A 26,407-nucleotide genomic window follows, 5' to 3' on the forward strand; every position below is an offset into this window, starting at 1 on the left:
GGGGAGAGGAGGGAGAGTCACACGAACACCAATATTGATGAAATGTAAGTTAAATAAAATCTAGTTGCTACACACATTATCTTATGACAATTATGCAACAGAAAGTGTGTGAAGTGAGTGAATAACTAATTGAAATAGTCGTACAATATCTTGATCGTCTCCTGTTCTGCTGTTGATATGATTAAAATGATTTGCCTACGAGTGATGTCTTACGAATACAGTATATTTAACGTACAACTAAAATAACGTTTTCTTTTTCTTATAATATAAAACAAAATAGGAAATATCGTGAGAGAGCATTTCCATCTTTTCATTCTTCTTATTCTTCCTTTTTTTTTTTTTTTTCCTTTCCCATGTTCTTACGAGTCGCTGTTCCTTATTAGTCTTCTCCATAATGCTCTCTCTCTCTCTCTCTCTCTCTCTCTCTCTCTCTCTCTCTCTCTCTCTCTCTCTCTCTCTCTCTCTCTCTCTCGCCGACATCCCTTGCTTCTTTTAATGTGGCCACATCAATTCATTCGCTTTTCTTGTAATTTCTTTGACATCTCCGTCACTTTGGCTGTTCTTCTTATGAAATAATCTCACTCTGTTCATTGTTGTCATCCATTTACTATTTCCATAATAAAAAATAAATAAATTCAAGAATCAAAGCTTCCATCACCTATATGATCAATAAAACATTCGTGAAGACAGATATAGACACAAAAACGATGTATAAGAAACACCTACATGTAGAAACATAAACAACGGATAAGAAAGTAGTACAATAATGAAAGTGGATTCGTCATTTATCATTAACTTAGGTGTAAGAGGAAATTACAGACCAGAGAAAAAATAACACGGAAAAAAGTACTCAGTAATTATATATTGAAGTTTATTCGTCATCATTATCCTATACTATATTAATATCCATTACAGTCTCAGGAAGGAAGGCTTTAGTTCTCATAAACTCCACTGCATTTATTTTTAACACCGGGAAAACACAAGTAGCCATTCATTCAGGCACGGGGAGGAGGAGCAGGTGGGCGTGGCCAGGCTAGTGTTACCAGACAACGCCAGGCTGTTCTCACCATTGTCAAAATATCGACATACAAAAAAGCACCCATTTACTAATACACCAATAACATATGCATATTAGATAAAATAACCAAAAGTACAGAGAGCATACATTAATTATAGAAAAGCCGTTATAAATAATTGATTAGAAATATCCCGGAATCTCCATTAGCGGCAGACGACGTGAAGAGAGGTTGACGGGAAGAAGTACTCTTGTCATTTTCCATTTTTTACCGTGATACAGATGTTTCCCGTGGCCCTTCTTCCCGCACAGGTGAGTTAAGACATCCACCTTGCCTTATTAGTTACCAAGTGGGGGATTAATGGCTGGAGTTTTTAGTTAGATGAGAAAATTCAGTATGTATTGGATTTCTCAGGTAAATCTCTCCTTATCATGTGAGTGTGTATGTATGTGTGTGTGTGTTGGGCAAGGTGAAGGCGTGTTGTGCAATATTTAGCCATGCATCTTTATTTCCGTGTGTGTGTGTGTGCGTGTGTATGTGTGTGTTTTGAATAAATTAACTCTCCCGTCTCGTGTATATGTGTGTATGTATGTTTTGTCTTTCTAGTGCCTCGTTCATGTATGTATATGTGTGTTTATGTCCTAGCGTCTCTTTCATGTGTGTATGTCTGTATGTCTCACCGATGTTATTGTAGATTTACACCATCATACGCTACAACACTGAGAATATGATTTTTGTATACCTTACTGGATTCTAAGAAACTCTTATCTCTCTGAGTGTCCGTGGAAAATCCATAATTTTCATAAATAGACACGGGCACTTCCTCCCAAAATTCCCTAGATCTGCTCCCGGTTAGGTTAGGTCAGTATACCTGAGGGAGTTGAGAAAGGCGCAACACCCCGGCTAGGTTAGAGGGATAAGGAGATTATGGTGTAAATCTAAGAAGGTACCGTCTCACCTAGCGCCTCTTTCATGTGTGTATGGCCCATTGACTCATGTGTGCATGTGTATGTATGCATGTTTGCTTGATATTCCCTGGAGCATCATGTATGTGTGTGCGTCTTGCAGTTTCATGTTTTATTTATTTTTACTTATTTGTTTCTTCAGGTTCTTCTCTCTCTCTCTCTCTCTCTCTCTCTCTCTCTCTCTCTCTCTCTCTCTCTCTCTCTCTCTCTCTCTCTCTCTCTCTCTCTCTCTCTCTCTCTCATAGGGGTCGCCATATGAAGGGATCAGCAGTGAAATTAATCAATTGAATCTAAACCTAATCTAACCAATCCCTCCAATAAAGAAAAAAACACTAATGTTATTTCAATATTATCCCCAAAAAGCTAGCTAATTGTCTCTTTTAAAGTATATAGTACTAGTGTTAACTTGAGGAAAACACACTGATATCCTAGAGTGCAATATTCCCATTGGGGTCATGCTAATATTGTCTCTCCAAAAAAATATAATACCAGTGTTAACTCCTGGATAACACGTTGGTATCCTAGGGCATAATATTTCACTTGATGCTCAGTTGATACGATTCACCTTCCCCTGTAGGAGTTTCAGAATAACTATCACTCTACCCTGTAATGTTCCTTGGAGAATGGGGGTGTTTAATGGGCCAGCCACTCACTGCATGTATAGTGGCCGGCTAGTCAAGGTTAAGCAAACAGTCACGGCTCCATTAGTAAAGAGATGGCCTTGGATGTCTGCTCACTACACTTGGAGACTTGTTAATTCCTTAGCCACCTCTGCCTCCCTCCCTCAGCTCAAAGTCTCAATGGCAGAGGCTCCACAGAGGGACAGAGTGTGATTAGTTTGTGTGTGTGTGTGTGTGTCAGGGTAAAGATAGGCATGCCATGGCTTAATATATTGGCCTGTGTTTATTTATTCATTTTATTTTATTTATATTTTAGTTTATTTTTGTTTAGTTTTTTGTGAATAGCCTTGTCATCCCTCTAGAATTTTTTTGATCAGCTGCCTCTTGCATTAAAAGTTAAAGTAAAGTAAAAGGGAATTTGAATTAGTGTTAAGGAGATACCTAATGACTGATCCCACTGTAAAGAACAACTCGCATTATAGAAGCACTGTACAAATTCTGTACAAGCACCTGCAGGAGAGAAAGAACATTAGAACAGTGACTTTGTAATGTGTAGCCTGTTTTATTGTGTACAGATGACCATGGAATGAGGAGAAATGTGTCATTGTGATGAAATATGTTTTTGCATTTGTGTGTGGGAGAATTATTGATCACAACCTTTGTTTTGAATGCTTAAGTAATCATAATCCTTTACCTACATTTGCACATAATAATTATATTTGTTTATCTTGCAGGAACATGGAGAGAAAGGCCCTGATTGACTGGACGAAATAAACCAAGAATTCTCATTGGTCAGGCACACCTGGTGCTGTGATTGGCTCATGGGAGACACTAAAATCTGACTGACTGATCAAAGCAACTCTGAAATCTGGGCAGTGTGTGTGGCCAGAGGAGCCCACCAGCCTGTGCATGAGTGTGTACCTGTGTGTGGCTGGCTGGGTGACGCAGGAGCTGGCTGGCTGTAGATGTACACATTAGCACTGGATACACACCCAAGAGACAGTTCAAAGAATACATACACAGACACATGTATACAGACACACGTCAAGCAATATAAGAAAAGTGCATTTGAATTTTAAGATAACAAGAGTAAACTAAAACACAACTCATACATACACTCATCAAGCAATATAAGAAAACTACACTTAAAATCTAAGCCACCAAGAATCACATAACACACACACACACACACACCACCATTTACCGGCAGTTCAGGCGTTGGGTAGCCATGGCTGACCACCCTGAGGACAACGACCCTTTTGAGGAGGACATAGTCTTTGATGAGGCAGGTCTCCTTGGGGGAAAGATGCCTCGCGCTCGTCGGCAGGCAACCGCTGGCTTCCTCCCAACCTTCATGCTCTTCATCCGCACCGTGTTCCTCTGCATTGCCTTCCTGGGGCTGGTACGTCTGTGTGTGTGTGTGTGTGTGTGTGTGTGTGTGTGTGTGTGTGTGTGTGGGTTGTATTTTGAAATGCTCTTCTCTTTCATCACGATTATTTTCAAAGGCAACAGAGATGATTAGCAAGGTTTTCAAGAGTGTTTCTCCTGTTCTTAGTGTAGAAATATTGTTTATCTCTCACTAGAACTACAGCAACACCCTTAGAACCTGTATAACTTCAACTATATAGATCCTTTTGAAAGAAATTGAAGTGCATTGCTCAAGTGTTTCAGAATACAGGTGTGTGTGTGTGTGTGTGTGTGTGTGTGTGTTGGTGTCATGACTTCTACTTTGCTTACTTTTCTCCTGCTGTGTGTTTATTTTATGTATATTTGTATCATTACTTTTACATTACTTTACTCTTCATGTCATTATGTGTATTTGTATCATTACTCTATATTTTCAAGTATACCATGATGTGCTGCAGTAAGAGAGACATAACTCATGTGTGTTCGTGTGCATCCCAGGGCCTGTGTGTGTCGGTGAGCGGCGGTCCACTCATCAAGCTGGAGATGAGTGTTGGGGTTCCCGAGAGCACAGCGTTCCATGTGTTCACAGCACGGTCTGTCGGCATGCTGCTTGGAGGAGCTTTAGGTGGGTACTGCTGCTGTTGCTGCTGCCACCACTACAGCATCCACTCGTGTCTCCGCTGCTGTCTATCTCACCACCTCATTCAAACAGTGACTCCATTGCTTCTCTCATGCCATACAGAAAACTTTAGGATGAAGGAGAAATACATAGAGAAAGGAAGTGATGAGAAAGAGAGAAAGAGAGGGGATCTTATCACTCACTCAGGAAATGTCAGATTAAATACTCCCTACTTGTGACATATTTATATATAACCATTTCCTGCTCCTGCTTTTACATAACACCTTATCACTTATCTTATCACTAAGATTACAAATATTTTCTATTTACTTCATGCTTGTATTTTTCAACATAGCTAGAATATATGGGATCTGTGCTCTTTATATGCTTATCCAAGCTAGAATATATGGGATCTGTGTTCTTTATATGCGCTTATCCACAGGTTCGGTCTTGTTTGAGGTGTACAACCGCCAGTTTCTGCTCTCTGTGAGTTTGGTGTGGGTGGCAGCAGCGGTGACAGTGCTGCCTTTCACCGTACCAGCAGCTCTATGGTGGACGCTGGCATCCACGGCTGCCCTTGGCACTGGTCTGGCCTTCCTTTTCACTGGTATGGCCATGAGTCACATGGTGTAGTTGTGTGGTAGTGTATTGTGTGTTGGGTGAGTGAAGGAGCTCTCTTAGTTGTGTGTGAAGGTCTGGGATCACTGGGTGTGGTGGTGTGGTGGTGCATTGTGTATTCAGTGAGTGGAGGAGCTGTCTTAGTTTTATGTGAAGGTCTGCGGTCAGTGGGTGTGGTGGTGTGGTGGTGCATTGTGTGTTGGGTGAACGGAGGAGCTGTCTTAGTTTTATGTGAAGGTCTGTGGTCAGTGGGTGTGGTGGCAAGGTGGTGGAGTAAGTGGGCCATGGGATCAGACATTTGGTTTGTGTGGGTGTCAGTTAATTGTTCAGGTAATCAGAAGGTCAGTTAGAAGTGTAAGGTAGAAAGTGTATTTACTTTATCAGTTTTCTTGTGAGCCAGGAAGTCAGTTGTCAGTCAGTAATTTTGTTTGGTTTGCAGTTGATTAGTCAGTCACAGACCATGCACTCAGATGGTACTTTAGTCACTATGATAGCTGTGAATCAGTCAGTCGTTGCTTTATTCTATCAATTGGTGGCAAGATTAGATTAGTCATTGTGTGAGTTTGTGGTGAATGATGAAGTTACTGAGAGAGAGAGAGAGAGAGAGTAGACAGTAGCCAAAGTGTGTCATTCCAGGAGGCAATGTGCTGTGCCTGGACCTGTGGGGGCGGCGGCAGGGCAGCGCGGCACTGCAGGCTCTCCACTTCAGCTTCTCCCTGGGGGCGTTGGTGGTGCCTCTGGTGGTGCAGCCTTTCTTCTCAGGCCTGCACCCCGTTGAGACCACCACTGCCATTGCCACCACCACGCCACTCGCCACAGAGATCACAGCACTGATGAGAGCCGCCAGATCAGCAACACTGCAGGAGATGGAACCACACACCTGGACCAATTTAAATGATAAGGACCTGCTCTGCATCACCTTCCCTGGAGGAATATGCCAAAATGCCACCACAGTATCCAGCATGAACCACACCACCACAACAACCATGCCACCACCCTCCACCCCCAAGACACCCAAGAAGAAGCCAGCATACACCAATGGTGACCATCTTGATCCTGATGACAAGATGACCAAGTGGACCAAAGCTCCTCCACCTCCACCTCCCACCTTACCACCGACCACACCACCAACCACACAGAAGGCACACACCACCACTCAGTCTCCTGCAGCCACAGATGCTCACAACACCTCTGCAAATGGAACCACTGCCGTTACTGCTCCTTCCTTTGCCAATGCTGGTCAGAGTGGTAATGTCAACACCACCAACAGTAGCAGCACAGGACTTCCACCTTCCTTTAGCCACACTAATTCTGTTCCTACCACTACCACCACTACTACTCCTGCTACTACTGCTGCTGCCACTACTACTACCACTACTACTGCTGCTGCTGCTGCTGCTACCACTACCACTACTACTACTTCCACCTCTGCAACCACTACTACTGCTACTACCACTACTCCCACTACTACCACTACTCCCCCAACTACAACAACTCATCCTACCACTACCACCTCTACTACTGCTGCAACTACCACCACCAAAGCTCCTCCACCAGTCACTTCACGTCCAGCCACCACCACACCCAAGCCTAAACCTACCACAACCACCACTACTACCACTACCCCTACCACTACTGCTGCCACCACCACCACCACCACCACTACCACTACCACCCCATCCACCATCACCACACATGACCTGCCCCATGCAGTGAACCATGGGGAGGTTGGTGGAGAGGAAGCGATGCTGCTGACGTCTGAGGTGCAGAAGTACGAGGTGCAGGACCTGCGGGAGAGGCTGCCGGAAGAGGAGAGCAGCGTGGGCACGCCGTCCCTCAAGCCAGGCACCTTCAGCAATGCCAGCGATGACAAGTCCCGCTTCCTGGAGCACATGGCGCAGCGCCTCGGAGACTATGGGGTGACACGGGTGCACCTCGCCTACATCAGCATTGGCATCCTGGTGGTGGTGGATGCCCTGGTGTCCGTGGTGGTGCTGTGCCACCACCCACGGGAGGCGCGCTCCAGGCAGGAGGGCGGCCCCATGGCCACTGCCCGCCCCTCACGCGCCCTGCTCTTCACTGTGCTGTTCTCTGCCTTCATGTTTGCAGCAGAGGCTCTGCAGGGAGCCCTCCACCACCTGCTGGCCTCCACAGAGACTGGCTCAGGGCTACCCCTCCTCTGGGGTGGAGGGGAAGAGGGGCCCAATGGCCAGGTGGTGTTTTGGGGGTTGGTGTGTCTGGTGCGTTTCCTGTGCATCCCAGCAGCCGGCTGTGTGGGGCCACCCGGCAGACTGCTGGGGGCAGCAGTGGTCTTCTCAGTGGCTGGCGCGTCCTTCATGGTGGTGGGTGCATCAGGGAAGCAGGACTTTGTGTGGGCAGGTGTGGTGTTCCTGGCTGTAGGGTGTGCACCAGTGCTGCCCACCAGCCTGCTGTGGATGGCCCAGCACATGAGAGTGACCCACCGCCTGTGTGCCCTCATGGTGGTGGTGGCCTCCTTTGGCAACACCCTCACCCACTCCCTGCTGGCCGAGGTGATGGGACACCCGCCCACCCATGCCTTTGTGCTGCTGGGCCTGGCCATGGCCTCTGTTGTGCTGCTCTCCGCCTCAGTGTGTGCCTTGCATGCCGGCCAAAATAATCCCAACCTGGGGGCACCTGTGGGGTACCAGCTGGCCAGCCAGCATGAGGAGGACAGCCTGGAGCTGACACCCTCTGCCAGTGTGGTGTTCACCCCCGCTGATGCCGCGTCACACGAGGGGGGCGAGGCAGGCCAAGCTCTGCTCATTGACTAGCAGCCATGCTCACACCCTTTACACACTCACTTGTACACACACACACTTACATGTTCACACTCACACACCGCCACATGTGCACTCGTATACGCACACTCATGGACACAAAGGAGTGTCTAGCATTAAGTGCAAGAGGAGCTGCCCAGCAGACCCTCGCCTCTGTGTTCACGCCCAGCAAGCCTTCCCCTCACCGCCTTGCCTCCCACACTCACCTCCCACACTGATCAGTATTCCCACCCGTGCCCCAGAGGAGGGAACTCAGCCACTGGTATGGTGAAGGAATCTGAACTGTAGCCTTGGCCCTTGCCCTCTCACTGCCCTTGTCATCCCTCCAGCAGGGGACACGTTCTGTACACCCACAGCCTTCGCTCCACCAAGCTGCTGTTGTGTTACCTCTGTGCCATCTTGCCACCACGCCCACAGCATTCCGCCCAGCGTGTGTGTGAGGCGTGGACCCTGTGTGTGTGTGTGTGTGTGTGTGTGTGTGTGAGAAGAAGCAATCCCTCATGTGACTAAAAGACAATAATATAGCTAGCAGTCATTGGGTATCTCAATGTACACACTATATCAAGCTTGTTGTGAGAGAGAGAGAGAGAGAGAGAGAGGTGTATACTACTTAGCATCATTCCTAAATCTCTCCACTGTCATTCCACTGTACACATTCTCTCCCTGACTTCTCCATTGTATATCATTTCCCTCCCAGTGAGAGTTATGTATGTGATTATGTTTGTCGTTCAAATTATAAGTTTTTACATATGTATTTATAAGGTTCATTCCATATTATTTTTGTATATATAGATGTATGTGTATGTATGTATGTATGTATGTTTGTACCTTATGTATTGCCTTAATATATTTTGCCACTACTGTATGTACTATTTGGTGACTTCATTTATAAGTACTTGCTTGTAAATGACCATGAAAACTACTACACACTTATATACAAACAAACAGAGAGAGAGAGAGAGAGACCAACAAAACTAGTCAGGCATGTGAGCGTAGTGTGTGTGTGTGTGTGTGTGTGTGTGTGTGTGTGTGTGTGTGTGTGTGTGTGTGTGTGTGTGTGTGTGTGTGTGTGTGTCCTCTTTTACTACATATTACTTGGTGTACACCGTCCCGTGTCTGTCGTAGTATCAGCATCAGCATCAGCAGCAGGGTCAGTGTTTATTTTATATACTCTGATCTGGTACTATAAGCTTTTTGTAACCTAACTCCGGGGCCAGAGAGGCAGGGGAGGGAGGGAGAGAAGGAGGGAGGAAAGGAATACCATCATTGTTGAGACCTACATAAAAAAAAATTAAAAAAAAGATAAAGTAGGCATCAGGATCTGTAAGTTTAGGGAAGAAGAAGAATGGGTGTACGTTGTAAACTGAGGGAGAGAGGGACTCTTGTCAAATTTGAGATGAGTACTGAGAGAGGACTGTATTCAGAAACTGCGTTCTCATTAACAATTTAAAAAAAAAAGTTATTTCATGTTCTCAAGTGTGTTTTTCCTGATAATAGGTAAAAATCATGTTAATCTACCACTGTAACAATAAAAACGCCCTTGAAAACCCATGTAGCTGTAACATAGCCTTTTGAAAGCAGTTGTGGTGTGATGCAGAGGCATTTCAGAATATGGTCCATGCTGAGAGTTATTTGCTTGAACTCACCATCAAAATACACTGAAAGAGAGTTACATACAAGGGAAAGCTGCAAGATATAGTGGAGGGAATGAGAAATGCTGAATGGGATTTAGAGAATCTAAAAGGTGAAACAAGTGATAGGAAGGAGTAAATAGATGATTTTATAAGACAAAACATGGGGATAACATAATAGCCAATATCCACCTATTATCTTATTCTGTTGTGTCCATGCAAATAATTAATCGTCAGTGGTCTTAAAGGTAACCAAACACGATCACAGCAGTAATAGAAATGACTGGGCGTGGAAAGACTGCAAGTAAACGAACCACATTCTGAAACGCTTCTGCGCCACTCCACTACGTTCAAAAGGCTCTAGTTAAAGTGACACGGATTTACAAGCGTGTCTTTATGGTTCCAGTGGAAGATTAACAATATTTCTACATTATTAACAGGAGAAATACTCGTGAGAACACGGCTAATCATCTTTGTGGCCTTTGAAAATAATCGTGGTGAGAGAAGGAAGCGTTCTGAATGCAAAATGCGTCAATGCGTGGACGAGTCAAGATGAATGCAGGTGTTTTCTTTATCAGGTAAACACTTGGATAAGCTTAATGTGTTAATACTTGGAGAGGAAACGACAGTGTTTTGATTATTAGTGTGTGAGTGTGTGTCAACGAAAGGGTTGTGTTGGTAATGAAGGTTGTGTACAGTAGTTAGTGTTTTGTGGTGAAGCAGATAAGGAGATAATTGGTAGAAAGAGACGAGATTAAGTTAGAGAGCTGTGATATTAAGAGAGAGAGAGAGAGAACGCTGTTGTTACGAAAGAAAAGAAACGGGAAGAAAGAGGGTAAGAGAAGCTGTGATAACTCAAAAAAGAAAGATGGGATGACAACCGTGAGATTAAGAGAGAGAGGGAAAGTTTGTCGGTGAATGAAATGTTAAGGAAAAGTGTCATATTCTACGAAACGAGCTAATGAGCCCTAACATCACATAAAGCTTGAGTGATTTGGAATGTGCTGTGTAGAGGAAGATAAAAAGTTGTGTGGGAGGCAAAAGCTCGCCAGGGTGATGGGAGCGAGTAAGGACTTGTTGAATTCGCTAAACGGTGCTTCAGTGACAATAACACCCATATTCTGAAATACTTCCGCGCCGCACCTCCATTACTCTCAAAAGGCTAGTAATTGAAGTCACATGGGTTTATAAGGATGTGTTAATGGTTCTAGTGACAGATTAACACGATTTTTACATTATTAACGCACCTCCACTACTTTCAAAAGACTAATAATAGAAGTGACACGGGTTTATAAGGATGTGTTAAAAAAATGGTTCTAGTGACAGATTAACACGATTTTTACATTATTAACGGGAGAAACATTCTTGAGAACCCGGCTAATCATGTTTGTGGCCTTTGAAAAACGGTTGTGATGAGAGCAAAGCGTTTCAGAATACGGGTTTAAAAGTAGTGAGTTTGTCAGGTAATGATTGGTTTAATGCGCCATGCAACGGGGTCATTATTGCAGGCGTGGTAGTAGTAATAATGTGTTAGCGCAAACATCAGGTAGGAGAACGAGTGACGGAGTAATTTAGAGGATTTAATTGAGTGTAATTAATCCATTTGGTACCAACTGGACATTAATTCATTTGATTTGGGATAACATTGCAAGATTTCATTATTTGTTACTTGATTTATCTATTTTCTTCACATTTATTTATTTAGCATTTAATGTTGTTGTTGTTGTTGTTGTTATTATTATTATTATTATTATTATTATTGTTATTATTATTATTATTATTATTATTATTATTATTATTATTATTATTAATATAACTACTACTACTACTACTACTACTACTACTACTACTACTACTACTACTACTACTACTACTTCTTCTACTACTACCAATACTACTACTGCTACTACTACTACTACTACTACTACTACTACTACTACTACTACTACTGCTGCTACCGCTACTATTACTACTACTACTGTTTTAGAATTTATTTTTAATTATTTTATGATTTTCCTTTATTTTATTTATTTATCTATTTATTTTCTGTGGAGTTAAAATTCATGTCTAGTTATTTATTCAATTTAATAATATAATAATATTGTGATTGGAAGACAAATGTTTACTTGTTACTGTTCGTGTGGCGTCAGGTTGTTAGGAGGGACAAGAACACAAGAGTGGGGAGGGGTGAGTTGGGTTTCTATTCCGAAAAGCTTACTGTATTCTGGAAATAAAAAGATCAATAGTCATGAAATTTCTGTATTTGTGTTCTTTCTTTGTTTCATGAATCAGACTGTACCGTGTTGTGGTTTGTGCGGAGGTGAAGGCTGGGAGTGGCTGGTTAAGTTATCATGGTTAATTACTGTGTTCCCTTCGGCCCCCACTCCCATTCCTTCTGTCCTGGCCAGCTGACGTTCACGTGCTTCGAAGTTCATGTTAATGAGCTCATGCACACATGTGGCATTCTCATAAATCTATTCCCTTTGCTTCAGCGCCATGTTACAGGCAGATTTTTCCATGACAAAGTAGTTCTTTACCGCAATAGGTAAGTATGATATTGTTGTTACTTTGTACTTAAAGCCTCTCGGAATATGTTTGAAGCTTCGAAGCAGATGCGCATGGACGGAGGCCCACGCAGCGTCGCTTGTGGGCAGTAGCCGGTGTGCTAGCGACGAAGGTGAGTGGCTGCACCCAGACCCCGTGCAGGCTCGCGTTTCTGTCTTCCGTGAAGATTGCAGCACTCAGCCGAGAAACAGGTGAGCGAGTGGGGTAATGTGTACCTGGTTGCTGTATGTTTGTACTTATTATGTAATGGTACACACGAAAAAAAAAGTATAGTAGTGTCTGGTGGGCACTATTCTCGGCTAGAAATTGGTAGTCTGTTCGACGATAAGTCAGTAGTGTCTTGCTCTTAAATACCCACCAGACAACTTAGTTGTAGAGACAGATAATGAAATGACAGCGTTTTCATTGATGGCTAGACCAGATCAGATTTACATTCAGTAAGGTTATTAATTTCACTGCTGATACCACCACTGTGTAGTTCACGATGTGAAAAGCGTCATATTTTGCAGAGAAATAGTCGGTCTGGAAATAAGTGGATTGAGGTGATTTCCATAATCCTCGTGGAGAGTAATGTGTGTCTGGTGCTTATTTCAAGTGGCCAGGAGCTGCATGTCCGTCTCCTGTCCTGTCAAGTGTCCAGAGTCGCTTCATGGAGTACCATGCGCCTAAGTGAAGCAGCAGGCCGAGGCCCCGGTGTCTGGTGGTGGGCCGCCGTCGCCACGCCAGCGCCGCCCCGCTCTAAGGTTTGGACAGTACATTTTCATCACTCAGGCTTTTACCAGGTAAGAGTTTTCCCAATAGTACTCTACTCATGGGTGCACACGCGTCATAGTTTTGCTGTTTGTCAGCAACATTCTCTTCAGACTTAGGTACTTACCAAGTACACGCTTCATCAACACGTCATGGTGAATAGTTCTTTCCTTCTTGTTCAGTCATAAACTACATAACTATTCCAAAATTTACCACTGCAATCAATGTATTTAACTTCTTAATATCTATTGGTACTCCACAATCCTGGTCGCTACTTGTGTATTCTTGCAGTTCCTCACCTCTCCTGTATTTCAACTTACACTGGTGTTGTCCATTCTGCTTTTAATGTCACCCTAACTCTGGATCCCAATATCTTTGAATCTTACTTTGATTGACGTCAGGGTCCTTATTTGTGATAATGGTATTGAGTCACTCTTAGTACTGCCTGATGAGGGTGGAGAAATGAAAGATTGGAAGTACAAATTTTTTATTAGCAAATCTTAGAATGAACACAGTATGCAACACAACTTTGCTGCTGTGCAAAGTCTAATACATGGTGTTGTACCTCACTGCAGAGCGGTTGCCAGTGATGTTGGGAGTTGTTGCCTGCGAGTGCAGCCAAACCTTGAAGGTTATGGTATTTTTTTTTATTTATTTATTTTTTTTCAGGCGAGTATGAAGGCAGTGTTTGTGGCTGCAATCCCAAGTTAACAAATCTGATGCCCTACATTCCACCAAGGAGTTACCCTGACTGTCCTTGTTGCCGCTGCCGCCAATCCCACAGAGCGGTTGGATGGAAGTGGCTGTGCAAGATATCTCAGATGTCCAGGAGAAGGGAAAACAAGAGGGGAGCTCCATAGGCTGGCCTGTGTAAGTGCTGACAATTTATTGTAGTGCAATGAGGAAATGGTGAGGCATCAGGTAAGATTGTTCATATATGAAATGGCACTTGATACACATTTCACTCAGCTGCAAGTTGCTGTAAATTAATCCCTCTACAAGCCATGCTTAAATTTGGTTAACTCAATGTTCTTGCTCCTTCCCTGACTTTATATTTTATAATCTTATCAATTACTCAAAAATTGAAGAATAGTTACAGTTGCAGGCAAGTTTCTCTTACCACAGCTTCTGCCATCTCTCATGCAAGGAAGATCAGGTTTTCAAGGAAGATAAAAACCCTTTTACTCTTTCACTTCCCACACTGAACTTCCTTGACCACGGTTTGGGTGTGGTGTGGTGTGGATTAACCATCTCCTGAGCTAGAGGACTGGATGCCCCCTCCTGTACTAACCTGATGCTGGAGGGGTCAAGACTACTTGCAATAATGAATCTCTTAAAGGAAGACTCTTGATGGCAAGGAATGAAATGAACACACGAATTTGGGAACACACTGGAGAGAAACAGGTTGAGAAGCTGTAGTGGAGACTATTGATACAAAAATAAAATTTAATTATTCTGTACTTTTCCTTCCTTCTGTCCTCCTGGCCTTGTAAATAATAAAAACCTCTAACACTGCCTCTCCATGAAAGAGCTGCCTCCCTCCCACTCCTCCCCCCATCCAAAGGCTTTCCTTAATGTACTCACTCCCTCCCCCCTCAGTACATTCTGATCCTCTGATGTCTCCTCCTGGTCTCTCCTTACTCTCTCCATTCTGTCCTCTCTCTGTACTTCCTCATAGTACCTCTTTCAATTTCTCTGAAATCAATGAAGCTGATGGTACAGAGATAGTTCAGTACAGAATGGAGGAAGGACATGAGGCAAGAATGTACTCAAAATGGGGACAGAGTACATTGAGGAAGGCAAGCCCACATGATGAAAAGGTCCAGTTTCTTGATTAACATCTTGAAGATAGATAACTGTACAGTCAGTATTCACCATGCATCTTAAGAGCTATATACTAATATCACATACTACGTATGATCATAATTCACTACAAAAATATTCAACCAAAGGAGATTTAAGTTACTATTGCACTGGAGCAGAAGACTAACAGGCAACACATAATTCTCTGCATCAAGGAAGCCTGCACTGCCTACACAAAGTTACACTGCCTGCCCACACACCCCAACACTACAGGAAATGTACAGAGAAGCTCTTGCAATGATACATTACAACCATCTCCATCTTCTAGTCTGTGACAAGAGCTTATTTAAAGCTTAGAAGAGCAACAATGTGTCAAAAATATATACTTATAACATTCCTTAGATAATAAGTTAACAACTGGACAATACCTCAGCTGATCCCTACCTTCAAAGACAATACTTCACCACACACAAGAATAACAAGCACACATGCACACTTACAAACACAAGAATACACACACACACACACATACAAAGAGGCACAGTAGTGGTCATGAGCAGCAAGACGCACTGCACTCACTCACACTGTGTTTAGCATCTTCCTTCCACTTCAAGTCCTCTGATCTACTAATAGTCTCCTTACAAAACCTGGCAGGTGGTAGATTCCAAACAGATCAGAGGACTAAGACTGAAGAAAAACTAAAGACGGAGAGAGTGAGTGTTACATTGCTTGCCTTCTGACCATGACCATACATTAACCTGAAATGAGCCTCACAGGACAAACACAGACAACCACACTCATATCCCACAGCCTCTCACAGGATGATCTCATTCTTGTAGCTATGTGGCAGGTCCTTGTATGGCAGCACAATGGAGTTGAGCACAATCACCTCCGACGGCACAGTCACGTTGCACCCTGCGGGGAACAACACTCAGTAACACTCGGCAACACTCCGAGGCATGCAGGACTAAGGTAGTGTTTGAAGGAAGTAAGGTGTTAGGTGGCAGACTATCATTACCTAGAAAGTAAAAGCTGAGTGCCTAAAATTTGTGATTCACCTCAGTGTTTTAAAAAACTGCAGGAGTACAGGAGATTCAGTACCTTGGCTCAGTGTGCAGGCAAAGAAGCATGGAGTGTGAGACGAGGGAAAGAAGCAAGGAAGGTCAGATGAGGGAAGTTGTACAAAGAAAAGAAAGTGGTTGGATCTTGAGAGACCAGGGAGCTCCGTGGTACAGTGCTTGGTCTGTGGCTCAAAGTTCGTCAGTTTGCTCCTAATTCACAGTATTTCTTGATGAGAGGGTGGTTCTCTCTGGTAACCCTAGCATAACTGTGGTCTTTGCTATTTACCACAGGGAAATCTTTTTCTGATATGGGCATATGATGAAAGACAGGACAGTCAGCATGTGAGGTGAGACTAAAAGTATGCATTTTTTCACAAAATAATCCAGTTGCTATAGTGTTGTTTGATAGTTTCTTTTCCTTCACAAATGCAAAAAATGTATCAAAGAAAATGTATATTCAAGGAAATCAATTTTTTCTGTTTTTGAGAAGAAAGAAATAGTAGACAGTAATCAAGAGAAGAGCAATGACCTACACAGCAATTGTTGAGCTGAGAAAGAGATGAGACCTATTGCTAAGATAGGATTTACTGAGTGTTGATCCACACAGACCTATTGCTAAGATATGATTTACTGAGTGATGATCCACACAAGTAACTGATTTACATTTTCATTACAAATCAAATGAGAAAACACATTCAGTATTCAGTGACACAAGACTCGGGGATGAATATTGGAAGTATGCAGGCAGTTGGAAGAGAATGATAAGTTACACTAACAAATGATTCAAAGTTTTTACTACACAAAACCATGCAGGAATGTGAAATATAGTCATGCTCATCACACATATAACACAGCAAAGCTTCATCACAACTATTAGCAACTGCCAAGGACACACTGACTGCCACTGTCATGTCAACTTGCAACCCTTCCAACCCTCCATCACTTCATCTATCAACTGGTGAAAGGTGACCAGAAGGAAGGCAGCAAGGTGCCTAGGAATCCCTCCTCCATGCCTCTACTCCAACACTGTGATGGTGTGATGTCCTATTTAGTCCCCTTTACCTGAGATCTCAGCCTGGCATATCAATAGGTTATTTGACAGTCGATAATATTCTACAGCTCACTCTAAGAACATTTGTGCTGCACTTACCGCAGAAATATTCTTAATTCTAATACCATGAACAACTTTTCTAATGTGTCCAAGTGAAAAGTGATAAGAAAACTAAAAGCAAGATGAAAAGAGTTGAAAATCTGTAAAGTGATCTGAAAACATAAAAAGACAAAGTAAAAAAAGTTAAGAATCCTTAAAGTGATGAAAATATGTAAAAACAGGATGAAAAAATGGTTGAGTCTCTGAAGTCGTTAAAAGACATAAAACAAGATAAAGAAATGAGCTGGGAATCTATCTTCTACATGTTATACTTCCTACAGAGTCATGGTCAAATCAACAAAAAAACAAAGGGATCCACAGAGCCAAGACTAAAATATAGATTAGTTATACACACACACACACACACACACACACAAAGCTCTCACAGGACTAAACATGCGAGGAGCCACAGACCGACACCAAGACGCCACTAACTGCACTTAGAGAATGATTTCGTTCTTGGTGCTAGAGGAGAGGTCTTTGTGAGGGAGGACAATAGAGTTGAGCACCACCACCTCTGACACCACCCTCACGTCGTTCCCTGCAGTGGAGGAGACCCTTGGTGATGCTGTCTCGCTACACCACACATCACTGCAAGCTTACCTCACACACCTCAGCTATTTCACTGCATACCTCAAACTTACATCACACACCTGATAATGCATCCTAACATGACCCAGCATACTTCAAGCTTACTTCACACACCTGGTAATGTATTCTAGCATAATACATCTCAACCCTCTCACCCTAACACACTCAACACCTTATTACATTCTAACATAACATCTTAATTCTTTCACTACCAGCTGTCACCCAAACACACACTCCTCACCTAGACACAGCCTTACCACTGCCTCTGACATACACCCTCACCACCACCATCTCTCACCCTAACACACACCAGCCTTATTACTGAACATAAATTAATGAACTAATGCTGCCATAAATATTTAACCTTACACTGCAGAAAGAAAAATGAATGATAAAATTAAGCTTGACAAAGTAATACGCAGAATATAGACATCAAAAAGCTTAGCCAAAAAGATATTCACAACTATACATTGAAAAGAGGTTTGTCCCTAATAACTTAATAATGCTACAACATGCAGGACTGTTTCTATATAACCTAATACTATAGAACACACATGACTGTTTCTACCTGCACTCAGAGGGGGAATAAGCACAAGGATATCCAGAGATGCTTTAAGAGGAAGACACTGGAAGGTGAGAGATAAAAGAATAAAAAATAAGACAATTCTAAATGAGAAGCACACAGGAAAGCAAGCACAGACCACTACACACAACAACCATGACCTTATCTCACCAAACACACGTGGAGGCAAGCACAGACCACTACACACAACAACCATGAGCTTATCTAACCAGGAAGTCACAGAAACAGACAGTAACCAAAACATAAAAGTGAATATAGAGAGAGAGGACAAAGAAAAACAGAGCACATCAGACAATGCTATATATAAACTCTTCACACACACAGACAAGACCTTCTAGACATCCACTATTCCACTAATCTACTACCCAGCCATCCAGTACAAGCCACAGAGATACTACAGGGAAGTGCTGGCCAGCCTGGGGTGCTGAGGTGCTGTGTCACTCTCTCCACTCACCAAGAATCGTAATGGATGGGTTCAGCTTCCCCTCCGTGTTGAAGAGCGGCACATTGTCCATCTTGGCAAAGGGCTTGTTGGGGTTGGGGTCACACGGAGTTCCTTCCAGCCTTGTCCACGCCCCCACGGTGGAGTTCCAGCCAACAACCCTGAAATATTAGGGTTTGGTGAAGTATGGAAGAGGAAGAATGCATATAACTCAAGAGGATTAAGGTCAGGTGGGGTATGGTACATAAATGATAAAGATAAATGCATGTTAAGTTAAAATCTGTCAATATATTCAGCCAACAACCCAGGGCAGTGCAAGGTGCATATGGAAAAAATGCATGTAAAATCAAAACTGGAAAAAATGTAGGTAAAATTAAAATCTACCAAGCAATATAGTCTAGGAATGACCAAGGCAAACTATCTACAAGTATACATTGATGCCTACAACCATTCCCTCACATCTCAAGTTATCTTCAAGTTACTCATAACTCATACTTTTTATATAAGAGGAACAATTGCCAAGGGTAAAAAAAGAGTGATAAAAAGGCCCAGTGAGGATCATTTATATTTGGAGAATAAGTGTCTTGAAACCTCCCTCTTGGAAAGAGAAAACAAAGAAGCAGACAGGGAACTCTAGAGTTTATTAGGCTGCAAAGGATGAGTGAATTAAACACACACACACACACACACACACACACACACACACACACACACACACACACACACACACACAGAAGTACGCAGTACGCACGTGTAGAGGACACAGCTGTGTTCTTGTATGGTAGAGTTGCCCAGCACGATAGACTCCCTGATGCGCACGCCAGCTCCTATTACTGCGTTTTTGCCCACACTGACGTTGGGACCAAGCTGCAGAGAAGGAAGTGATGGTAAGTGTTGGGAGATGAAGAGTGTGGCATTAAGTGAAGGTAAGTGTTGGGAGATGAAGAGTGTGTTGTTAGGAGAGGCAGCAGCAGAAGTGTGTGAAGGAGGATGTGAATATTAGATGACTGTGAGAGACTTTAGGAGTGAGAAGAGGAAGAGGATATGGTAAGTTTTGGGAAATTAAGAGTTATTTCAGAAGGATGTGAGATTTGTAAGGGACGAAGAGAGACTTTAGTAGGAGTAGGAGGAGCTTCGAAGAGGATAAAGTAGGTTTTTGGAGATGTAGAGAGAGAATTTATGAGGAAAAGAAGGAAAGTAAGTCTCAACAATGAAGAAGAGTGACTTAAGAAGCAGAGAATTAAAGGAGATAAGAATTGACTGAAAAAACAAAGAAAACAGTGACAACATGAAAGACACACACAAGTCTGGACCTGCATTAAAATTTTTTTTAATTTTAATTTTACAAATTTTTCCCTAACTACTGTGATATGTTTTTCACTTATAAAAGAACCATTATACATATATAAAATAGACTTTTGAGTTTTCTGGAGAACGGTTGATATAAAAATCATATTTTAATGCTTACAAAAAATTACGACATGTAGAGTACACATTTTTTCCTTTCATATATACATTTTTTTATAAGTATTCTTTTTCTGCATTTCATAATTTAATCATCTGTAACATTAGATGAAAAATTTTCATCGGAAATTTTTTTTCAGTTAATTCTACAGGTCCAGAGCTGCGTTAAAAATTTTGAAATAATTTTTAATTTAATAAATTTTCCCTAACTACTGTGATATGTTTTTTACTTATAATAGAACCATTATACATATGTGAAATAGACTTTTAAGTTTTCTGGAGAACGCCTGAGATAAAATTCATATTTTAATTTTTATATAAAAATTAGGACACGTAGAATACATATTTTTTCCATTCATATCTACATTTTATATAAGTATTCTTCTTCTGCATTTCATAATTCAATCATCTGTAATATTTGATAAAAAATTTTCATCGGAAAATTTTTTTAATTTTTTGTACAGGTCCGGACCTGCGTTAAAAATTTTGAAAAAAATTAAATTTTAAGAAATTTTCCCTAATTACTGTGTTATGTTTTTCACTTGTAAAAGAACCATTATACATATGTAAAATAGTTTTTAGAGTTTTCTGGAGACTAGTTGAGATAAAAATCATAATTAAATTCTTATACAAAAATTATGACATAGAATACACATTTTTTTCTATTCATATGTACATTTTATATAAGTATTCTTTTCTGCATTTCATTTCAGGTACAGGTCAGACTTTGGAATACACTTCCCACTTAGATTGTCAATGCTAGTAACTGTGAAACTTTTTAAAAACTTGTGAATACTTTTCTTCTCTCTCAGCACTCTACCTACTAGATCTTTCCAAATCTTCCTATTCTATGCTTTCTTCCTGTTACTAAACCTTCAGTTATCAGTGAAGTGCCACCCACTGGGCCTTTGGGTTTATGCATTCATGCTTTCCAGTGGGTCGCCTTCGTTGATTCATATAATAATATAATAATAAAAAACAACATACTGAAAAATAACAAACAAAACACAAACTCCACAAAAGACAGGCACACAAACCAACACAACCACACCACCACACCACAGTTCCCCCCACCAGACTCACCACAGCCGAGGGGTCTACTGAGGCAGAAGGGTGGATGTACACGTCCCCGACAATCTTGGGTTTGTTTGGGCCATTTTCAGTGAGACGTGAGGGGTGGGTGCGGTGGTAGAGCTGCAGGTAGTGTCTGTTGGCGTAGATAGCCGAGCCCGCTGTCTTGATCTGTGACCACCACCTGGGGATGTTTGTTTAGGTTAGGTTTGTGGTGGTGGAGGGATGGTTGAAGCTGTTGTTTACTAGTCGTGGTTTCAAGTGAAGGTAGTGGTAGTGTTGTTCTTGTTGGTATAGTGATGTAGTAGTAGTAGTAGTAGTAGTAGTAGTAGTAGTAGTAGTAGTAGTAGTAGTAATAGTAGTAGTAGTAGTAGTAGTAGTAGTAGTAGTAGTAGTAGTAGTAGTAGTAGTAGTAGTAGTAGTAGTACCAGTAGTAGTAGTAGTAATAGTAGTAGCAGTAGTCCTTACCATCATATAAATATAAGCCCCATTAATTTATGACAGTGACACAAACATGAAGAGTAAACAATTAATCACAAACACACACATTAAAAAACTGAACAAACACATACACACACACATGTACCCACCTATCAGTAGTGTACACATAGGCCTGCCCTGTACCAGCAATGGGCATCAGGATATCCTGCTCCAGCTGAATGCTCTCTGTGGCCTCTCCATCATCAGTGCTGCAGGGGACAGGGAGAGAAACAAGGGGAAGATTAGTAAGAGGAGTAGGTTAGTAATGTAAATTGTAGTCTTCTTATTCCTTCTCCTCCTCTAATGCACAATTGTACTCTTCCTTCTCCTTTTCCTCTAATTCAAATTTTACTCTTCCAATTCCTTCCTCCTCTTCCTCCTGTAATGCAAACTGTACTCTTCCTCTTCCTCCTCCTCCTCCTCCTTTTTCTCCTCTATCTTATCCATTGTCAATCTTCCTTCTTGCATGCATTATCTTCTCTCTCTCTCTCTCTCCCTCTCCCCTTGTCTCCCTGCCTGCCTGCCTGCCTGCCTGCCTCCCTCTCTCTCTCTCTTTGTCTCTGTCTGTCTCCCTGCATGCCTACTTCCCTCTCTCCCTCCTTGTCTCTCTGTCTGCCTGCCTGTCTTCCCGCCTGCCTCTCTCCCTCCTTGTCTTTCTGCCTGTCTGTCACCCTCCCTGCCTCACCTGCTGTAGAAGTCCTGCCTTGAGTTGAAGATCTCCCCGACTCGCTTGAAGATGTCCGGGGAGCAGATGTACACGCCACAGTTGATGAGCGGCGACACGAAGGTAGAAGGCTTCTCCACATAATGAAGGATCTGGTGCGTCTCCTTGTCTTCCACTGAGAGAGAGTAGGATGTGATTTTATATGCGTAAATAAAAAGAACACGTCAACTACAGTATACGTAAATCAAGAGAACACCTCAATTTAGCATCATCTTGACTCAATCCTGTGAAATTGTAAATATCTAGCAAAGTATACCAAGCCAAACACACACTTAACTATTTCATTGACTGATATTCTTTCCCTATAATGCCTTACGACCTCTCAAGACTCTTATTCCTGCACTAAAGCATGTTAAATCTGTAGCCCCCCCAAAAAACAACTAATCTTTCATTCTCTCTTTACTCTCAGTCCATGGAAACTAAGTTCCTATGCAGCTCTCAATATTACCAGGACATGAACAGAGCAATAAAGGGATTAGGAAAACCTTAATCTGGCATCAAAAACATAAAGCATTATAAACTTGACTCTACACCGTGAAGATACAAACACTTAACACAAGCTTAGCAGTAAACACACACTTAAAAGAATACAAACACACAATACAGGCCAGGTACACACACAGAGGGGCACCACCACACAACACAGGCCAGGCACACACAGAAGGACACCACCACACAACACAGGCCAGCCACATACTCACCAATGCAGCCGTACATGGTGGACTGCTGCCGTGTCGCCTCAGTGCCCATGATGGTGATGAGGGAGGGCATAGCGAGGCCCGTGTGGAAGTCCAGCATCTCCTGCAGAGGGAAGTCGCCGCACACGTCCCCATTCAGCACAAAGAAGGCGTCAGGGTTGCCCGACTTGATCTGGTCCCTGAAGTGGTAGATGCCACCTGCTGTGCCCAGGGCGTGGTACTCCTGCAGGTAACTGTAGGATGGGAAATCTCTAGTCAGTGGTGGGCTTTTGATAAACACAGGTATTTAATTTATACAGTGTTGATACTTTTTAACCTGTTCACTGCAATATGGAACAATTCACAGCACTGAAATCAATGTATGAAATCTTTATAAACACCTGCAAGAAAGAAAAGGATGAAAAGGCATAGATTTTGCAATTTCTAGCTAGTATATGTTTGGAGGGGCTGTAGAATGAGAAGAAATATCCCTGAGTGGTTAATGATTCAGGAGAGATGTACCAAATAGCAGTGAATGAGTTAAAGTAAGTTATGAGTGAACCATGATTTACAAAAAATTGATTCATGATTTTTCAAAAAAGTAAATAATACAAAACACCACCATCCACTTCACTAAATCAAGAATCTTCCCAACACAACAACAACAACAATAACAACAACAACAAACCACAGGCCACAGCTCACCGGATTCTGATCTTGTACTGTGCAATCATGTCGGCCACAAACTGCTGGAGCTGCTGTGCCGGAAAGTAACCAAGCAGCAGGATCTCCCGGATGTCAGGCACAGCAGCACAGGCCTCAATGTGATGCTGCACCATGGGGAGACCAGCCACTGGGAACAGGGGCTTGGGGACGTCCAGGGAGAGGGGCCGGAAGCGAGTGCCTGGGGGAATGTCAGGGGTGAAGGCTGAGGGAGGGACTGGTAAGGGGTGATTGAATGGTGAGGGAGGAGTGATGAGGGGGAACTGATGGAAGATTGACAAGGGATGACTGACTGATGAGAGAAATGATGTGTAGTGTTCTGGACAAATAAACACTAGCAAAGAACATCGATAAAAAGAAAGGGAATATACTTAATATCTAGTATACAAACACACTACGAGTATCTACTCCTAAAATGAAACAAACACTAATACTGAGATCTGAAATACACCATCACCTCTATCAACTTTGAATAAACAGCTCCTTACTGCCTAATGCATCTCTCCCTATAAACAAAACTCCCTACATGACTGAACTGGCAAGGGAATACCATTGTGTCATATTAGTAAGTCCTGCACAAGAATTACAAATGAAACTAAAGGATTAAGGCTAAAGATTACATTACTATTCCTTCAAGTGAATACATACAGGGAGGAGGAGGAGGAGGAGGAGGAGGAGGAGGAGGAGGAGGAAACACCATAGGAATATCTTATCCTCTTCTCTTCCAGGTCACATCTAGTTTCTTCTCTCTGTCTGTCTGTCTGTCTGACTGTTAATCTGTCTTTTCATTTGTCTGTCTGTCTGTCTGTCTATATACTTATGTGTTGATCTATCCATCTGTCTGTCTATCTGTTGATTTGTCTTTCTGCCTGTTTGTCTCCCTACAAAAAAGTGAGCAAAAGACACAGATACTGATGAATCACAGTAAAAGTAAGTATAAAGTAAAGATACAAGCTGAAAACCATAAAAACCTGTATTCTTCAAGCTTTCTAATCTGCAGAGAATCTAACAACTACATTCTGAATCACAGGATGTAAGACTGAAGGAAACACAATACTCAAGAAACAAGAGTGAATGATGAACTTTACTCTCAACTTACTACCAAGAGTGTAGTACATACCTATAGCACTGCCTTGCCTGAGGACACACTAATGCAGTAACTAAAAGAGGCACACCGAGTCCCTGTAATACCTAAGTGAGGCCAGGAGAGGAGGGCAGAGTGGATATAAACTGTGGATACAAACTATACTAGCCAGGAAGTTTACAAAAGGAGGGCAGGATAAAAATTGAGGTTCAGGAAAGGAAAGGTAATATATAACTATACTTGTCTGGAGGTTGAGGTAAAGAGGCACTGGATATCAACAGCCTGACTACACAACGCTTTCCACCTTCCCTGACTCACCCGTGAACAGCCGTGGTATTAACATGTCTGGGGAGAGCAACGGTTGTAGTGTCCATTCAGTGAGGTAATATAATACTTACTTTGCTGTGCTAGTGTCAAGTTTTCCTGCTCTTTCCTCATGACACATTAGAAAATCATTCATTATTTACTTTGTTGTTAATCTATTTCAATCGTCTTTAATATATAGTTTCTGTAGTTTTATGGTGCTTTGCTTGTTTTGTGTGATTTAATCTGTCACTAATTGACTTTCACTCGTAAAAGTTGCAGAGAAATGGAATGTAAGTGCAATACATTAACTAAATCAATTCAAACTTAACCTAACTTTGAACTCTGCATGACCAATTTCACAAGCTACCAAGATTAGCCAGGTTGTGAAGTGTGTTTCTCCTGGTAGTAATATAGAAACCTCATTCATCTGTCACTAGCATCATAGAAACATCCTTAAAAAACCCATGTCACTTCAACTAAAGCCTTTTGAAAGTAGAGGTCTGGCCAGAAGTGTTACAAAATACGCCCCATTTGACAACTTCACCTAATGTTATCCCCCAAAAAAACACATCCACAGTAACCAGATGGCAAAAAAACTTACGATCTTAACTTAGAATATAAAAAAAACAACTACAATAAAACATAATTCACATCTAGAAAACCAAAATAATATGACGTTTACCAAAATAAGAAGAAATATTAAGAGCCCCAATGGCAATCAGTCCTCAGTACCCCATGACAATGACCGAAGCAATGTCACTAATACCCCGATGCCCCAAACCTACACCCCGTTTCCTCTCACCTTTCTGCGGCCCCCCTATCAGGATCACTGCCTTTAGCATCATGGCGGCTGATTAGAGGCTTGGGAGCTTCAATTTTCGGAAGACAAGTGTTAGCGGTGTATCTGCAGTGGTGGCGTGAGGTAGTGCAAGTCAGCAAAACAGGAAGACAGACGTACAGACACACCTATCGCCTGCCACGTCCTCACTCGCTGTCTCGTCTCGTGTTTACATTGAAGCTTGCGGGTTCGGCTTCGGCTCAATGATTTAACTCGTTACTTTTTTTTTTCGTTTTCTCCTTTTTTCTTGTTCCTTGTTCCTTGTTCTTCTTGTTATTTCCTTCTATTCTTGTTCTTTTCTATGTATTTTTTCTTTTTTCCTTCCTTTCTTCTTCTTTCCTTTCATCTTTTTTTTTTCCTTTCTCCTTCTTTCCTTTCTTTTCCTTCCTTCCTTTTCTTCTTTTTTTTCATTTCCTAGCTT

General features: G+C 42.2%; 2 protein-coding genes across 5 annotated transcripts; one reads left to right on the plus strand and one right to left on the minus strand.

Annotated features, from left to right (window-relative positions):
• The first annotated feature begins 1,169 nt into the window (after nucleotides 1–1,169).
• On the plus strand, nucleotides 1,170–9,226 carry LOC135091372 (uncharacterized). The gene is made up of 5 exons (XM_063988969.1): nucleotides 1,170–1,327; nucleotides 3,336–4,003; nucleotides 4,507–4,633; nucleotides 5,070–5,234; nucleotides 5,882–9,226. Exons 2-5 carry the CDS (start codon nucleotides 3,830–3,832, stop codon nucleotides 8,035–8,037), a joined length of 2,622 nt encoding a protein of 873 aa, XP_063845039.1. The 5' UTR covers nucleotides 1,170–1,327; nucleotides 3,336–3,829; the 3' UTR covers nucleotides 8,038–9,226.
• Nucleotides 9,227–13,464: 4,238 nt separating this feature from the next.
• Nucleotides 13,465–26,178, minus strand: LOC135091374 (mannose-1-phosphate guanyltransferase alpha-A-like). 4 transcript variants are annotated; one of them, XR_010262482.1, is made up of 11 exons: nucleotides 25,951–26,178; nucleotides 25,161–25,187; nucleotides 23,741–23,939; nucleotides 23,060–23,289; nucleotides 22,320–22,473; nucleotides 21,745–21,843; nucleotides 21,167–21,338; nucleotides 19,371–19,486; nucleotides 18,632–18,780; nucleotides 17,390–17,544; nucleotides 13,465–15,707 (listed from the first exon to the last, which is right to left on the minus strand). XR_010262482.1 is itself a non-coding variant. In XM_063988973.1 (10 exons), exons 1-10 carry the CDS (start codon nucleotides 25,991–25,993, stop codon nucleotides 15,607–15,609), a joined length of 1,290 nt encoding a protein of 429 aa, XP_063845043.1. In that variant the 5' UTR covers nucleotides 25,994–26,175; the 3' UTR covers nucleotides 13,465–15,606. The 4 variants fall into 4 exon arrangements, 2 of the variants coding, with proteins under 2 accessions (XP_063845043.1, XP_063845044.1); XR_010262483.1 differs by lacking the exon at nucleotides 25,161–25,187 and having other exon boundaries at nucleotides 25,951–26,177; XM_063988973.1 differs by lacking the exon at nucleotides 17,390–17,544 and having other exon boundaries at nucleotides 25,951–26,175.
• Between the last annotated feature and the right edge of the window lie 229 nt (nucleotides 26,179–26,407).

Source organism: Scylla paramamosain, chromosome 37 (genome assembly GCF_035594125.1).
Source record: "Scylla paramamosain isolate STU-SP2022 chromosome 37, ASM3559412v1, whole genome shotgun sequence".
NCBI classification, from domain to species: domain Eukaryota; kingdom Metazoa; phylum Arthropoda; class Malacostraca; order Decapoda; family Portunidae; genus Scylla; species Scylla paramamosain.